Source organism: Myzus persicae, unplaced genomic scaffold (genome assembly GCF_001856785.1).
Source record: "Myzus persicae strain clone G006 unplaced genomic scaffold, MPER_G0061.0, whole genome shotgun sequence".
Taxonomy (NCBI): Eukaryota; Metazoa; Arthropoda; class Insecta; order Hemiptera; family Aphididae; genus Myzus; species Myzus persicae.
In genome coordinates this window covers 196,760-215,480 of record NW_019103184.1, presented here as the reverse complement: position 1 = coordinate 215,480, position 18,721 = coordinate 196,760, and the positions used below count along the sequence as shown (strand labels likewise).

Here is an 18,721-nt window from a genome sequence, read left to right as displayed (position 1 = left end):
AATTTTGGAAAATTTTTAGTTACAAGTTTGTATCAAAATATCAAATGAATGTTCAATACTTAAATGTTCAGTTAAACTTTGGAGTTCGGTTTTCATTGAGCATTTTTGAATTGTATAGAAATCTTTTACCTATAAGCTGATTATTTATTTTTCTATTTTACGAAAGATTTTAAAAACCTTGAAATACTTCATTCAATAATTTTTACGTATTGTTCCATTTTTAAATCTCAACCTGGCTGCAGAAATCTTACAAAGTACGGATGGAATTTTGCAAGAAGAGAACGTTTCAGAAGAATCTGTTGTAAACATATTGGAAGTGGGAATTAACCCAAATACTAATGATGATCCGGTTGAAAATTTGTCAACATCGGTTAACAACAGTGTCCCCAAAAATAACAAAAACGAACCAGTCTATGTTAATTCAGATGTAGACAATACATATCTAAAAGTATCTATAAATAAAGTCCATCTATCAGAAGATGGTATACGATTATCTATAAAGGTACTATGGAACATTGTTAAAGATGATCGAAAAACTAAAGACTGGATTGGATGTTACAAATTAGGTTCGTATACTATATTTATTTAATAAAACTAGTATTTTATTATTTTAATTATAATATTGAATAACTTAAGTTAATATCAAATTAACTTAGTCTCAATTTGTTATTCAATGTCTTTATGATGACTGATGAGGTGTTACTGTAATATCTTTATGAATTTTTACAGTATACAAATTTGATAAAATACTTATATTTTTCATCAAATCCATTAAATTATATTTATTATTTATGTTTTATGTAGTTATTATTATAATAAATTATAATGCATATAATTTTTTTTCGTCGAAAACTGTAATGTTGGCAAAAAAAAAATAGAAATCAATTTCTGTAAAATGAGTCTTGTTTAAGTTGGTAGCATTGTGTTCATTCATGTTTTCGTGGCCCATAGTAATTTTGGGTTATGTACCGGAAGTGAGAGTGGGGTCGGCAGGCGGGGGGTTTCCGTTTCATTCATCTATTCACTTCATTCATTGGCAAATGGTCATATATATCCGTTCTAAGGGCATGGCACTGCTTTTTATATGAGTGTTATTTTTCTCTCTCTCTGTGAGCGTGTGTTTTTAAAATCCTGTTAAATGGTATTCTACGGACTTAGTATCTGTTATTCACTTCCGGTTGGTGTTTTTCGCGTTTATTTTTATAGAATTTAGTGTTGCTCGAGTAATAGTTGCAAACCCTTCGATGCTACATAAAAGGTAAGTTTTGGAACTATGGTTTTATGCTAGATATGTATGTATATATAATATACGATCACATAAGGCCTTCAATGTGTTTAGCATTGTTGATTTTATATTGCGCAAGAATATTTCATTCAACATGACCAAGTTTTATGCATTAATATCATCTAATATCTAAGCAGTCTAAAGCAATAATCAAATACCTATTTGATAAAACATATTCTTAATGTCGCTCATTCTGATTATGCTTAGGTAAAAACATTAAACATTATATTATGTCACAGTATAATTAGCTAAATTCTATATTGTAACTTGTTATTTTCTTTTTAAGTGTTGTTAATTGCTTATGTACATACAAAATTGATGATTTGATTTATTAATTAATTATATGTATAATGCTTTAAAATTTTTTTCTTAAATATGTCATTCAATATAGTTATCTATTTGTATTAACTTAATATTATTTTAATGAAGAAAGGTTTATTATGTTTTACTATAACACATTTCTATTTTATTTTAAATGCAAATTTGGCGTGCCGATTTAATATTTAGAATTATAATTTAAAGATTATATCGTAGGACACACAGTGATTTATTTTAACATCTTAAATGTATGTAATAGAAATTTTAAGTAGTTAAGCTATTGAAATTATTGTTTATCAACGTATCTAAGAATTCTATATTAAATTGCTTTAGTAACATACATTAGTAAATTTAATTTTTACTTATTTTATCCTTTAACTTTATAGTTCAATAGATGTACAATGTAGGTTTTGAAAAAATATTATACCTTGTTCTTAAATATTTTAGTTTAAAACACCAATAATTCAAAATTAATATACTAAACCACAAGACGTTATTATTATCCTTAAAACCGTACATTAAAGTTGGCAAATTTATTAACAATCAAAGTATTTAAATAAAAAAAATATATTTTTAAACATTAAATCATATTGTTAAAAAAATGTTTACCTTTTTCAATAACATTAATAAAGAATTCATTTTAACAGAATAATTAATGTATGCTGATTATAAATATTTTCATATATTTTAATGGAAATTAGGAGTTTTTTAAAACCAATTTGATCTCATATATTATTTATCTTCTATATAATATTAATATATGTTACATAAAATATATTACAACTCTTATGCACTGTGCCAATCAAGGCAGTAATCGTTGTTAACATACTACTTTAAGATGCATTCAGAATTAAAAATGTAGTTTATTGTCATAATAGGGAAGTGATGAAGTATTGAGTGATAAAATGTTAACAACACATCAGTACATTACTACCTACATAATACAATGTTGTGTTCCAGATTTTTGAATAATTTTTAACTTAAAAACAATATCCAATTCTGTCTTGAGGATACCCAAATTCTAACTATTTATGTTGTATTTATACATATATATACATTGAAATATATCTCATTATATCTACTCAATTAGATAGGTCTTATACGTCATTTTCTGTTCAAAACGAATAAATTTACTTAAGTTTTCTAAGCACACTCTCAGTAATCAAAATGGATGTCACTTTTTATTAAAAAAAATATAATCAATGGTTCAATTGACCGTCAAAATCCATTTGTTTCCTTAGATACATCATTATAATTATATAGTTATAGTATACTGAAGATATTAAAATTACAGTCAAATTTTTAGGAAGATAAAAATTAATTTTACTTAAGTATTTTTCCAGTTAAATACCTCAAGTATAAGTTATAAAGTGTTAACCCTTCAGGAGAAAAAAAATCTTAGTTACCAAGACTAACAAGTATACATATATATAATATTTAATGGAGATTTTCATTGTTTTTATTTAATATCATTTTTGATCTCTGACTGATTGAAGTGAGATATTTTATTAAATATGGTTTCAGTTTTTATTATTAGTTTTGGAAAATAGTTAGTACCCAATAGAGTTCTTTCTTCTATTGGCTATACATTTGTCTGTTAAAATATCAATGTTTTGTATTTGCTTCAATAGTTTATTACTTGGGTACTTAAATTAAAAATTGATGTTTGTTCAATAACAATATTTATATTATGTAAAAATGTTGTATTTTTTTGTAAGTGGTATTATACAAGATATGAACTTTGATCATATATCCGTAGTTTTGTTATAATGAGATAGTAAGTTAGGTATTAAGATTTAAATTCACATCAAATGAAGTCATCTGAAAACATGAATTATATTTTCCAATTAAAAAAAATACTTTTCATTACATTTATTATATTTGTTCGGAAGAAGAATTTTTAGGAGTTTCTCTTGCTCATCTTGTAATGATAGTGAGATTTTCCTACTATACCAACACATACCAACTGTTTCCTCTTCCACTAAATGCATTACAACAATGGTTACATTTTTATCCATTCTTTCTAAGATGACTAATTAATGATAAACATAGTACATTTATTGGGTCATAATCAAATGCCACATTCTACATTTTTAAGCATGACATCTTTGTTGTTTAACATTTAAATTATGTCATTTCTGTGGTTCTTCTAGCATCTTAGCCACTGTAGGAGATTATGACACCTAGTGTCTAAAATGCTATGGGTTTGTGACTGCTCTAATATCTAATATGGCTTTTCAATCACATTAGTAGAGTGGTTATTTAGTCTCATATAATTTCAAAAAGTTATGGCTTGTGCAGGAACCTGTGTTTTTTTTAGAGTCTATACTATCTCCTTATCAAATCTCAAAATTAACGAAACTAACAGACAGATTTTTTGCATTTATAATATTAAAATTATGGGATATGGATGTTGGATAGTAGTAATTTAAGTAGTACTAGATAGAAGTACTTTTAAATTCCATATAACTCATGAATAATACATCATACATATTTCTCCTACTTATTTCTAAGTAATAAACTAATGTAATCATCAAGAAGGTAAGACATGTTCATGGAAAAATGTCTTATATCTATATTATGTCAAGTCTAATGTGCGTGTTTTAATTGATTATCGGACATTGTAATATTAAAATCATGACACCTCTACTTTGTTGGTGTCTATCAAGTTTACATTTGAATTGATGTTTTTTACAGTAAAATGTATTATTATTTAAATTGTAGACAGTATAAGAATTATAAATATTTTCAAATTTAAATTTTGAGTATATTTTTATCTGTTTTTAAACTGTGATAAATATAATTTTTAAGTACAAAGTTTAATAATGAGAATGTATTTTTATGATTTAAAATAATAGATGTTTATAAGGTATTTTTATTCATAAATCAAATAAAATGAAAATAGCATACCAAATATCATCAAATGATTTATAGATAAAATTATGATTAATGCATTATTCAATATCTGACTGTACCTACCATGAAGTATACAAAAGATTTAATTTTAAAAATTGTAGAAACAATAATTTTTTGTAAGATTTTAAGTGCCTTAGTAATTTTAATTTTGTTCTAGATGAGAAAAATGTTATGACCTGTATAGCTCGATATACACAACCTGTCAATGGCACGTCAAAAAGAAGTGCAATGTGGTTAGTTGATTTTCCACACTGCTCATCCATGAATGAAGGTTTGTATTACAATTATTATTGTTATTTTTTTCTCTAACTTAAATAATATAATGAACAATTTATTCTTAGGATATGGGAAATTCTTTTGCTTCCGTTACTGCAGCGGCTTGTCTTGTCTGGCTGAATCACAGCCGGTTGACCTTGACTCTGTGTATAAGTTAGCAGCAGACAGTAACGAGAATGCTAAACAGTCTAAAGTTTGTGAAAACTGTACAGAAACATGTGAAAATTCAGACAAATTAACACAATCTGAGGCTAAAATTATTGAAACTAAAGTTGATGTTCATGTTCAACATGTTGATAAAAAATTACCAGTTGCTGAAAACAATGATTACCTTAAAATCTGGTCGGATACTCCTGTTCCAGATTCTCCTCCTCCGCCTCTGCCTCCGCGAACCTATAAACATAGACCTTTAGAGAGAACTTGGGCAATGCCTCCAACTACTAATATCCCGTTGGATGCCTTACGTCAGTTAAAACCAAAAGGTCTAATGGATAGTTCTGATTTTACAAATGTTTCTCCTATTGTTGAGTCTAAAGCACACAGGCCTTTAACTAGAGCTTCTAGTCGAGCTGGAGATCATGTTAACATGAAGTGTTCTGTTCAAAAAACACTTTCAAATGACACAAGAGAACATTCAAGATTTATGATGTTAACTGATGAAAATAGAAAACCAAGAAGATCAGAAAGTAGAAGAGACACCACACTTCCTCCAGGTAGTGGTTTTTAATTATTTTAAAATGTATACAAATGATATCCTGTACTCTTGTTATTTAATTAGATTGGGAAGCTCGAATGGATAGTCATGGTAGAATATTTTATATAGACCATCTTAATCGAACAACTACTTGGCATCGTCCGTCTCGGCAAAATTGTGATATGCATTATTATCAACAAAGACAACAATTGGACAGAAGGTCATTTCACCTATTCAATAATAATTTACTTATGTTATGTTTTTGTTTTAACTATGAATAATAACGAGATGTATGGTATTACAATTTTAGGTACCAAAGTATACGTAGAACTATTTCACAAGAACCAGAATGTAACACATTATCTAGAACCGATTCGTTACGATTAGATTCATCTAAAACTAAATTTAGAGATAATGCAAGTATAGCATTACAGTTTATTAGTAAAAAAGAATTTCCAACTTTGTTGCAGCAAAATCAAGTATGATCAAATTTATTTGTTTTTTAGTATATAAATTAATTTTTAACATTTTTTACAGAGAGCTTTAGCACTTTATAATAGTTCATCATCGCTTAAATATATTGTACCTAAAATTCGAAATCATCCATCATTATTTCAACGGTATCAAAGTCATAGTGATTTGGTTAGCCTTTTAAATTTGTTTGCCAATACAAGAATTACACTTCCTAGAGGATGGACATCAAAAACCGATGCTGCTGGAAAGGTCAGTGGTAGTGTAAAAAGAATGAAAATATAAATAAATAAATAAAAAATAAATAACTTCTTAAATGTTATAGGTATTTTTTATGGACCATACCACAAAAATGACTACTTTTATTGACCCACGTTTACCATTAAATGATCTTTCTGTGCCATTGCCATCTACATCTCAAGAACCTCCAATACCTCCCCCTCGCCCAACTATTACACATATTGAAAGCATGCTTTGTGATACAGTGGACATACCGACTGCCTATAATGAAAAAGTGGTAGCTTTTATACGGCAACCAAATATATTGGAAATATTAGCTGAACGGTATCCACAATTATCTACTGACCAAAATCTAAAAGATAAAATAAACCAAATAAGAATTGATGGTATTCCATCTCTAGATACATTTGGAAATGAACTAGAACTCAATATTTTGTTAAGGTAAATACTATACTTATTATATATATATAACAGCGGTTCCCAAACTTTTTCCCATCGCGGCACATTATTATTAGTTATTATAAGTCACGGCACACTTTGAGTAAATATTATCTACTTATCGAATAATACGTATATAGGTAATGATGTCGGATATTATTATCGTTAATAGGTAATAATATTACTTGTATATATATATCATAGAATTGTTCCGTGTACTATACATTTTTGGCCTTTCAATATTAAGTGATAATTCGTTCGGTCATACGAAACAGTTACGTTCAAAAAACACAACGGCCAGCCCAAATTGTATTGAAGCTTTGCGACGTTCGTTCTTGTATTAATTATTAGTTTTATTTGTATTATATATTTTAATATTTAAAAAAAAAATCATTTTATGTTTTTTTTATAAAAAAAGTTCAAGTTGTCGCGGCACACCTTTCAAATATCACGGCACACTGTTGTGCCGCGGCACACCCTTTGGGAAACACTGATATATAACATAGTAATATAGTTCCAGTAATTATAATTCTTATGTTGGAACTACTTAATTAGCTACACATTTGATTCATGCAACAAAATAATGAACACAATTTTTGACTATTTATTTTTTATTGTACGATCACAGTTTACATTAAAGTCATATAAATAATATACCATAATATTAAGTCTTGGTAGCTGTTTATGTATAATAAAATAAAAGAATATAACTAATTTAGTATGTCATAATAGTTTTTTAAATAATATTTAGGATTTTTTTTTGCAATTTTCTTTATTCTTTGTAATATATTAAGTTACTGTTTTGTATAGATCTTAAACGTCTGAATTTTATTAATGCTTCGATCAGTAGTTCTTAACCTATACATAATTTATATCAGTATCGTGTACAAGTTAAAAAAATGTAATGTAGCATTTTAAATAAAATCCCTTAAGAACACAGGTTTGAGTAAATCAAAATGCTTTTATTATTATTTATAACTAATTAAACAATAATCATAAAATTGTGTTGATTATTGTGATAGCATTCATAAACATAATAAACAAATGTTGAATTTTTGTTTAGCCTAGTCATTGTACGATAATTAATTTAACGTTTCTCATAAATCTCAATATATTATCTAAATATTTTTAAAATCATTAATTTTGTGTACTACATATAGCTTTCTAAGCACTTCTGGTTGAGATTCTCTTGCATCAATGATTAAATAAATAACCAACTTAATATTAATTTTTAGTCTATTTGAGAACGAGATAATGAGTTATGTACCAGTAAGAGTCAGAGACACAAGAGTATCTCCTCAACAATCGCCCATAATGAATAGGGCAAATAGAACAGTTCCTCCATTCAAAAGAGATTTTGAAGCAAAACTTAGGAACTTTTACAAAAAATTGGAAACTAAAGGATATGGACAAGGACCAGGAAAACTTAAGTAATGTTAAGATACAATTTTTTTAAGAATTCTATGAATATTAAAATATTATGAATTTTTTAGGATTGATGTACGGCGAGATCATCTACTTCAAGATGCATACAATAAAATAATGAGCATGCCTAAAAAAGACTTACAAAAATGTAAACTATCTGCGCAGTTTGATAATGAAGAAGGACTTGATTATGGTGGACCATCTAGAGAGTTCTTTTTTTTGATATCCAGAGAATTGTTCAACCCCTATTACGGCCTTTTTGAATATTCGGCTAATGATACTTATACTGTTCAAATATCGCCTATGTCGGCGGCATTTGTTAATAATAAAGAAGACTGGTTTAGATTTAGCGGACGAGTTTTAGGTTTAGCATTAGTCCACCAATATCTATTGGATGCATTTTTTACTCGGCCATTTTACAAAACTCTATTAAAACTGTAAGTGTTAAATTGTAATTGGTTTATAAATTTAAATTATATTTTCAAACTTTGAAATCTAGACCTATGAGTTTGAGCGACTTAGAATCTGTTGACCGAGAATTCCATCAATCGTTATGTTGGGTACAAGAAAGAGATATATCAGGTGAAATGTTGGACCTCACATTTTCAGTCACTGAAGAAGTATTTGGTCAAACTGTTGAAAAAGAGTTAAAACCTGGAGGTCAACGCATTTTTGTCACAGATAAAAATAAAAAGGTTAATATATTATAAAACTTTAATTTATATTTTGTATGATTTATTTAATATTAAAATTGATTTTTCCATAGGAGTACATAGACAAAATAGTAAAATGGCGATTGGAACGTGGTGTTACTGAACAAACTGGAGCTCTGGTTCAAGGATTTTATGATGTTGTTGATCCACGATTAGTATCAGTCTTTGATGCTCAAGAATTAGAACTAGTCATTGCTGGAACTGTTGAAATAGATTTATCTGACTGGAGAAATAACACAGAATATAGATCAGGTAACACAAAATAAAATAAATATTTTGACACATAGACTTAAGTTTAAAAAAAGCTAAAAATGAGCTCTTATTCTCAAAATAGTTTAAGATTTAATAAAATAAATGAATTTTCATTGGTTTTTTTATACTATTAGTTCATTATTTTGATTTTTTGACTAACTCAATTATTATATTTATTTTGAATCCATTACTCATTTATCATTGAAATTTTGTAACCTTTTTGACCACTTTTAAAAAAAAATACATGATTTGATTGTTAATTTAGAAGAATACATATTATTATTCTTCATTAATAGCAAGCTTTGGTCCCTTAAACATAATTTAGTGGTCTATATTAATACATTGTTCATGCAACTTGGCATTTGTATAATATTAATTAACAAAAGTTTTCAGAGGTAATCCATTATAATTTGCATGTTATTAAAATGTATTGTTTTAACAGTATCACAATTTATTTAAGGTTACCATGATGGACATCAAGTTATTAGATGGTTTTGGTCTTCAATAGAACAGTTTACTAATGAGCAAAGATTAAGACTACTTCAGTTTGTAACTGGCACATCTAGTATACCATATGAAGGATTTTCTGCTCTTCGTGGGTCCACTAGTCCTAGAAAGTTTTGTATTGAAAAATGGGGCAAAGCCAACAGTTTACCAAGGTAATATTAAATTTATTATAAATTTCCATGAGGCTTGATTATTTTTTTTGAAGTAATAGATTATACCTATATTGTAACGAAAACAGTTTGGAACAATATAATAGTACTAACTCTTCATTTTTATCATAGTCCATGAAGAGATTTCTGCTTGTATAATATATTATATATATTTATAAAATAGAATATTCTTAAAGGCAATTTATTTATGTTTGTGTATTTATTTCTTTTAGGGCTCATACATGTTTCAATCGTCTAGATTTACCACCGTACACTACTCAAAACATACTTTGCGAAAAACTCTTGTTAGCTATAGATGAAAGTAATACGTTTGGAATGGAGTAATAAGTCTTTTTATATTTTTTTATAGCTATATTCAGGCTAAAAAACGTAGATATTACGATTTATAGACCAGAAATTAATTATTATTGAACATTTTTAAGATTTTTTTTTGTTATTTTATATATAAAAAACCTATAGAGTGAAAATAATTATATTATCATTGTAAATTTAATATTTAAACAAAATTTATTTATTATTTATGATGTTCAAAAATGTTTTAATCTAGTTATTACCACTACATCCTGTAACAAATAGCCTAGTAATGACAGGAGATGGTTATGATTCCCTTACATTTATTTATTTACTTTCTTGTTATTCTGTTAAAACTCGACTAATATTTCTCACATCTTGATGTTTAAGAAAAGAAAAACTCAATTGTTATTACTGTTAATATTTTTATTTTATTTGTAATATTGCTTTTCCTAAAATTTGCTATTAATTTTTTAACTGACCTCCGGCGCTATACAGAACAGTAGCGACTTGTTGAATCCAAAGAATAACATCGACAAACACAATCAGCGACTGGACATTCCAAGTGATTCCTAAGAAAAAATGATAACAAATAAATAAACTTTTATGTATATCATGTATTAAAGTGTATAACTCTTTAAATTATTACTTAAACCAGTCACTGATATGATTAGAATGACCTCCATGGTTACACGTAGGGCACCACGAAAACCAATAAGAAAAACTATTAACACTTTGCCCGGTCATCACATAATTAGATGTTAATTGTTTGCCAGATGATTTTCTTAATGGTACTTTGGCGCTGGCAGTGCCTAAATGTGCAAGACATAATGCACACCGAGGCAGCGGACTTTGGCAATTAGGGCATGATGTAAACTGAAAAATGATTTCATATCATCAAAAAAATCTATTTTATAATGGTGTTAACAAAATTCTGGTTACATTTATTAAATATAGTATAAAAACATCTACATTCCGTAATACTGAATGCAGATAAATAAAATAATTATGAATAATTTAGTACATTAGTTGGTATGTACTTAAAAACTTTAATAGTGGATTGATTTATGGATTTGATGAGTAATGTACATTTTTTTGTGTACAAGTCAAACTTTAAACTGATAAAAGTTTAAAATCGTGATCTATTTAACATTTATTTATGAATATGTAGAACCTTGAATTTTTTGTGTATTCATCAAAACCTCAAGATTTCCTAATACTGAGGATTTATGTATTTTACATTTTTACTTTATTGGACTAGAATAAAATGTTAAAAAATTGAATATTGAATAAATTACTGAAAGATATAATTTCTACTATATTCATTATAATTATTCAAAAATAAAAACATGAATGAATGGCCAACAGTAATTCAAACAAGTAAATATTTTCTTGGAGAATGGCCATTTTTCTGGAAACATACTTTGAAATTATTTGATCCATTTTCTGCTTGGTCTTTCACTCTTAGAACTTTAGTTTCTTTTTCACTTTCTTTCTCCTTTTCATCAGCTGCTGGACAAATATTTTTCCCACAGTAATTACAGGATAAAAATACATTTTGAGGCGGAGGTTTTACTGCTTTAAGGGCTATATCAAATTTGGCTCTTATGTGCCACATTCGCCATTGGTTTAACATTTCTCGGTAACTAATTACAAATTAAAATAACATAATTAAATTCAGAATTTATTTAACCAAAATAGAAAATCTTAAATATTCATTTCATACCTATTGATCCAACTCATCATTACTTCATTTTCATGAACAATTTCACTTGGGATTGTCTTTAAGACTAATATACTAACTGTCTGAATATCTCCTGTACTATCTAAATACCTTTGTAATAATGGAACTACATCTGGAGACGAACCTAATAATGGAAAAAAAAACATTTTGAATCGGTAATCTTTTATTTAATATTTTAAATTCTGGATGAATATATTGAATTTAGACAATGATGTATTTTTTCTTAGAAAGTAAATTAATGAGTCAAAAAAAACATTCCCAAAACACATTTCTTTGAAATTTAGATTAATTAAAAATGTAGTTTAAATGTGTGTAGTTAAAGGCTAGAAATGTAATACAAAGTTTCTCATAAGTTGTTCATAACATTACCAAAATACCTAAAAACTTTATTTTAAATAATTATCTGATATCTGAAGTACCAAAAAATTGCATTAAAATTTGATTTTTATACATATTTAGATTGACTTTATGCTATTGCCTATCAATAGTTTATACCAAATAAAAAAATAGCAATAGATGATATGCTGACAGACCATCTCCGCACACAACCCATTAAGATTTGTCATTGAATTCAAATTGAACACATCCATGAGGCACACTCGACCCTTACTGTACAAAAGAGCGGTACATACTTCCCCTCACTTTTTTATACTCATTGCAAGTCCAAATTTGGATTAAATTAATTATTTAAACAAAGATTTGCTAATCTTTAGTTGGTTATAATTATAAAATATTATTTTTAAGGTTCTGCCTTGTAGCGCATGTTAGTATATTTCACAATATACTAATGACATTCTCAAAATACCAAGATTCATTTCAACTATTAAGCTTATTGCGTATTCATACCATGAACCTATTTAAATGATTCTAAGGAAAGGTATATTGTATTTATCATACACATTTTATGTAATTATAATAATTAAATATAAATAATAAAATAAATTATTTGAATAGAAAGTTTTAAAGAAAATTTCATGGAATATACTTAGTAATATAGACTGACTCATAGTCATTTTTTGTATACAACAGTTTTTCATGTTTATCAAAGTTAACATGTGTATAACACTAATACAGTCCCTTACTTAATAATAATAGGTATACTAGGTAATTGACAAATACTGTATAGCAGTGTAATTACTTTCATTCTAAATTATTTTAAAATTTTACCCGTTAAAAAAATTGCTGTTAAATTGCCTTGATCCAACAATTTATCTGTAATTGTATTAATATATTCTGTTAATTTTATATCGGATAAAAAAATTGAAGCAAATGCTATTCTGTCTTCTAATGGTATACCAACTTCATTCTAAAAAAAATATTAATACTCAATTTTAAAGAAAAATATTAATTAAAATAAATCAAATATTTACCAAAACAGCATCATGTGATTCTGTTTCTGATGTTAGAAAAGCAAATGCTGCCCTCAAATATGGATCAGTTAATTTTTCCCTAGTTCTGGAACACAATTCACGCCACATGCTATATTTATCAGGACTATAACCTAAAAATACATATTATATTTCATTAAATAAAAAAGTTAGTTAAGCCTAATTACTAAAATATTATATGAACAAATATTTTACTATGAAAAAGTTTATTAGACAGCTTGTTAATTCTGTTTCATCTAGATGCACATTAAATTATGATAGGGTAAGATTTTGATTGTCATTTTAATTTATAATAGTTGCAACAATTTGAAGAAGGTAGTTTTATTATGTGAATATGAAAATAATAGTTTAGAATCATGGTTTTTACATAATAGTCAAAATAAAATATAGTCACTGATTTTTAACTGACAATAGATTTGTTAAAATATGACTAATTTGAGTCCTTAAAAGAACATTTTTCAAAACCATTTTATTTTATACTGAAGCAACTGTTGAATGCGTATATGGCTTAATAATACCCTTTTTTCTTAGTTCAGTATGTACTCAATAATTATTCACTCCAGAATATTTGTTTAAGAAGCAATCAGGTTTCATGTACTTTTTCTTCTTTTAAAACTAGAAATTTAAACACATTATATGCTTGTGATGTGTGGACATCCAACATTCTACTCATTTACTGAGCAGTTCTGAAGAATTACCAATCTATTTTGATAATTAATAAATTTGGACCAGTGACATACCCTGTAACTTTGTATGGGGGTACGGGGAGAGGAGGACTAAAGGGTTTTTGTAAGATAATTTTTATTAATATAAAATTGTAATATAGGCTATAATAAACACGGTAAATTGGGGGGGGGGGGTTAGCAGCTAGCCCTGTTTACACCTCAGATGTGAACATAAACTATACATTTATTATTCATTTAAAATTTAAAATACCTCTTAACACTCAGTTTACAAATCATAAAATATTCTATTGCACCAAAATAAAAACCTTACTGAATTTGGTTATAATAATTAATATATATTTAAACAAAGTTATACCTGATAAAGCCATAGCAATCATACTTAAATTGGGTTGTTGATTTGCACCTTTATTTAACGTTTCAATAGCATCACGCATTCTTAAATTAAAAATTGCTATGGAAGCTGCTCTAGTATGAGAATTTTCATTTTCTAATTTTCGTAGTAGAGCAGATATATGTAATGCATTGTTACGATCAAATCCCCAGTCACATAAAAATAAGGCATTATCTCTGGCTGAACTCCTAAAAAATAATGAAATTATAATAAAAATGTATTATTTAGTAACTTTAAACAACTATACTATAAATAATATTATAGGTAAGTTTAAATTTTAATAGATCATAAAAAAGAAATGGGAATTTTGTCCGAGTACAATAAATTACACAAAAGATTATACTAGCAATTAAGATTTCAAATGTGCACATTTAAATTAATTAAGAACCATTGTTCAATCATTATTTAATTTCTTCCCCAGCTTACCAAACTCAAGATATACTACAAGTGTTCCTTTAAATGTAAACTTGGCCTCAACAAAATAAAACCTACCAAGGTTAACATTTTTTTCTTCTATATACTTGATAATTTTAAATTTATACATACCGATAAGTTTTTACTGTGCCCTGGATATCAACCCATTGCACATGTTTTAATTCTGATTTAGGCATAGTAGATCCAGAATCTAAACCTAGAACAGTTCTAAAATTATTTTTCCCAATTAGAAATATGTTAAAATTCTATGAATGTAGTTTAGTGGAGTGACTTTATACATATATATAAGTTTTTAGAGGTAAAATTTTAAGGTGAAACTGACTTTAGGCATAATATCTAAAATCTAAATACTTCAAACCTTGTAAAAGCTATTACACTAAAATGTATCTTATCAACAAAACTCAGACATTAATTTACTTTAAACTATTATTTACATGGAAATATTTTATGTTGAAATTGCAAATATTAATATTTCAAATTTAATTATTCAGCCTCAGTTACCTGCAGTGGTCAGACACTATGCGCAAAATGTGTTAATTCTTTTTTGAGAAAATATACATTTAATTATAATTTTGTTTTTTGCTAAGTGTGGAAATGGTATGAGTTCCATCAAACTAATTGTTTTTTTTATACTATGTATAATATTTAAAATAAATATTGCTGAAATTATAATTTTTAACTATTCAAAGTTGACAAAAATTTATAAATGTTGAGTTATGGGTGATAATTAAAATATAAAAGGTGAGCAAGTGGGAAACCACTCTGCTGTATGTTGGGTATCATGTAGGTCATTGTAATGGTGTGGAAAATTTGAGCTTAATGGTACAAAATCATTATGTACAAAAAACAGTTCTCTGCAAAAATAATCTGCCAGCTTATATTATTAAGTTTATTTTATGATATTACCTCTATTAAAGTAGTTTAATGCAAAAAAATTGCATTCGAATATGTCATTGTGTGTATAAAATGCAATAATAAACTTTAAAGTACCCAGGAATAATATTATTAAATTACAACAAAATAACTTAAATCTTATTCTTGGTTTAAATACTTAATTTTGTCCAAATTTGAAGTTAGAAGTTAAAATATCTATAAAAAGGGGTGCCTTATTATATTTTACTTCCAGAATGAACTATTTATGAGAACAATTGTTTCGATTTTTCAATACTATAGGGATTGAACATTTTATACATTTTCAACTAAAAACACAATTTGAATTTTCGTTAAAAAAAAATTTGAGGCTATGTGTCTTTGATATCATGCATAGAAAATTATAATTTTAACTATTTTCAGGCATGTGAAATTCTAGATTTTTTTTTTAAATTATTGTTTAATAATAACTTTTTGCTTAGTCAAAAACCTCAAAAATAAAGCAAAGTTAAACAGTAATTAAAAAAAAAAATCGAAATTTCACATGCTTAAAAAAAGCTCAAAAATCCAAAATATCTTGAAAATAATTAAGTGTATGGAATATAATCATATAGGTATTTGGTGATAATGAATAGTATGTAAGGTTATTTATTTTATTGTTATACTAAAATTACAAAATCAATTTTGTTGAAAACTGGTTTTACATAAAAATTACCGTTTTTTTTTAAATTTATATTTAGTTCTTCTATACACTTTTGAAAACTACTGCAACTTTTTTACTTAGGTATGTACCAAAATGTCAACTGGATTCATTATTTTACCAGAAATGATGCTGAAGTAGAAAATTGAAGAACATTTATTGCCCATAAAGAGGATGATGGACACCATTTAAAATATTAAACATTCATGGGAGCACTTAGAATCTAAAAGTTGCTTGACAAATAAGTTATACTAGTTCCTTTTATTTTATTAAGTTACCTACTTGATTCCTGGAAACGGTACATTTGGAGTTGTTGGTACAAGACCAGCCCTAGTCACTTTTCTATTTAAATCCAACCAATTCCATACATTTTTTATGATAGGATCATCTACAAGTTTGGCGTTCTCTGCTAAGTCCTAAATCAGTAAGGAAAAAAGATAATACAGTTAATTTCAACTTAAAATAATTTAAAATATTTATACTTTAATGCCATATTGAGAAAACGCACGCATTTTAATAATAGTTGATATATCTTCAAATGAAGAATAAACTAAGTCTTTATCACTTATATATTTAAGATTGTGTTGTCCATATGTCCAAGCTATACTTGATTTAGTGGACCAATTCAAAGTCATCCTCTCAAATACAAAATAATCATTTAAGACACCTAAAATAGGTTTGTAAAACAAACGTAATACATATATAAACAAAACAGTAGTACTTAACAAATATTACCAGTTTGAGAAATAGCAAGTAGTCTATTTTCATGAGTTGGATGCCATGAAAAAGAAGCTAAATGTATGTTGCCTTGTCCGGGATGTACAGTTCTTTCTAAAGCAGAAGGCTCAGCTTCTTCCATGCTTTGTTGCATATCATGTAGGCTTATAGCCATAGTATCTTTTTGTAAGGACCCTAATAAATTATGCCTAGCAAAAATAATATAATATTCAAAATGATGCCTAAGTGGAAAATCTATTTTTTCATTTATATATTTAAATTAATTGATAAAGTAAAATTATATGTTATACATTAGTAGTAAATAATGTAATTACAAAAGTAAACATTTTACCTTGTTGGACACCATTGAACTTTAGAAACACTTTTACTCTGTGTTAAAGTAACGACAGGTTTTTCTAAATGCCTAGAGTCCCACAAAACTATACTATTATCACAATATGAAACAATATGGTTATTGTTATACACTGCTATATTAATACCATACACTGCTCTAGTTTGTGTAACGTTTGTTGATTTAGATGCATCTGAAAAGTAAATTTTATATTACTCATTTAATGTAAAAAAATTCATTTAATCTTAAAACTACCAATTAGTTATTATTTTTAAATATATTTACCTCTGATATCTATACAACGAATGTTTTTACTATTGCAACTAACAGCTAAGACATGAGGAGATGAATTAAACCAAGCTAAAGAATGAGCAGTTTCTCCCATTCCATAATCAAAGAATGGTTTTCCTGGTGATAATTCAGCATTAATCAAAGGACTTTTTTCTACATCCCACACTTGAACACATTGATCAGAACGATGTCTATCTAAGCCACAAGCTAATAAATTATAATTAACTGGATTCCATGATATTGCATTACACTGACGAGAAAAACGTGAATCTAAAATAATTTAAAATACTATAGGTTAATGTTTTATTATTATTATTCAATTAATTTCTTACTTGGCCCTAATTCAAGTCCAGCTAATGTATTATTCACTGTTGCTAAACCAAATGTACAAAAAGTCACCTTGCCATTAGCATGTCCAATAGCCAGCATAATTTCAGAATCTGGTTTTGGATATATATCAATGCATTTAACATAACGGTGGTTTGTACTTGTTGCTAACAAATTAGCTGCTGTATTAGAAGACAAGACCAAACCTATAAAAAAGTTTTAATATTATAGATTGTATACATAAATATAAAATATCAACAATGATAAATAGATGGTTAATGAAACCTTTTGGAGTGTCACTACTTTTAGAACCTTCAGAAATGGTAGTATTTATTACTTCGTACATTCGAATATCAGGACCCCATGTAATAAATTTATTTTTATGTACAGGAGACCATTGTACTTCCAGTTTTGGTACATCTCCCCTAGACATAAAAAAAAAGTTACATTAGCAAGAACTGTTAAAATAATATAAAAATGTGTTTTTATAATGAAGTAAATTTAATTATACACAATTACCGAGAAACAAACATACTGACAAGATTTCAGATCAAAGTATGCTAATCATCAAATAAAAAGTAAAATGCTTATATTTAATAATTTACATTTACACTACACTGTACAGGATCTTAGACGTTCCAAAAAACATTGAGTACCTATAAAAATAATCTATTTTAAAAATATAATTGTATATTTATCAAACAATTGCTATTTGTCAGTATGAAAACTAAAAATTGAAAAATATGCCGAATTGCTGAATGAATGAATTGTGAAATTGTTGAAAGTGGAAAGTAGAAATTGAAAAAAAACAAATTGATATAATA

At 26.9% G+C, this 18,721-nt stretch overlaps 2 protein-coding genes across 4 annotated transcripts; one reads left to right on the top strand and one right to left on the bottom strand.

Moving 5' to 3' along the window:
* Positions 1 to 8: 8 nt before the first annotated feature.
* LOC111033959 (E3 ubiquitin-protein ligase HECW2-like) lies at positions 9 to 10,612 on the top strand. Of its 2 annotated transcripts, none has more exons than XM_022314937.1 (13): positions 9 to 566; positions 4,677 to 4,790; positions 4,861 to 5,508; positions 5,574 to 5,709; positions 5,800 to 5,968; positions 6,027 to 6,212; positions 6,286 to 6,641; positions 7,874 to 8,068; positions 8,132 to 8,500; positions 8,563 to 8,758; positions 8,830 to 9,028; positions 9,489 to 9,687; positions 9,918 to 10,612. In XM_022314937.1, exons 2-13 carry the CDS (start codon positions 4,691 to 4,693, stop codon positions 10,027 to 10,029), a joined length of 2,865 nt encoding a protein of 954 aa, XP_022170629.1. In that variant the 5' UTR covers positions 9 to 566; positions 4,677 to 4,690; the 3' UTR covers positions 10,030 to 10,612. The 2 variants fall into 2 exon arrangements, with proteins under 2 accessions (XP_022170629.1, XP_022170628.1); XM_022314936.1 differs by lacking the exon at positions 9 to 566 and adding an exon at positions 1,015 to 1,258.
* On the bottom strand, positions 8,888 to 18,696 carry LOC111033961 (GATOR complex protein MIOS). 2 transcript variants are annotated; one of them, XM_022314939.1, is made up of 17 exons: positions 18,417 to 18,696; positions 18,183 to 18,322; positions 17,903 to 18,103; positions 17,565 to 17,840; positions 17,280 to 17,472; positions 16,946 to 17,136; positions 16,693 to 16,877; positions 16,493 to 16,626; positions 14,752 to 14,847; positions 14,170 to 14,393; positions 13,111 to 13,241; positions 12,908 to 13,046; positions 11,723 to 11,864; positions 11,420 to 11,642; positions 10,646 to 10,872; positions 10,479 to 10,568; positions 8,888 to 8,999 (listed from the first exon to the last, which is right to left on the bottom strand). In XM_022314939.1, the coding sequence occupies exons 1-16, from the start codon at positions 18,428 to 18,430 to the stop codon at positions 10,487 to 10,489; spliced, it is 2,598 nt and encodes an 865-aa protein (XP_022170631.1). In that variant the 5' UTR covers positions 18,431 to 18,696; the 3' UTR covers positions 8,888 to 8,999; positions 10,479 to 10,486. The 2 variants fall into 2 exon arrangements, with proteins under 2 accessions (XP_022170631.1, XP_022170630.1); XM_022314938.1 differs by lacking the exon at positions 8,888 to 8,999 and having other exon boundaries at positions 10,276 to 10,568; positions 18,417 to 18,695.
* Between the last annotated feature and the right edge of the window lie 25 nt (positions 18,697 to 18,721).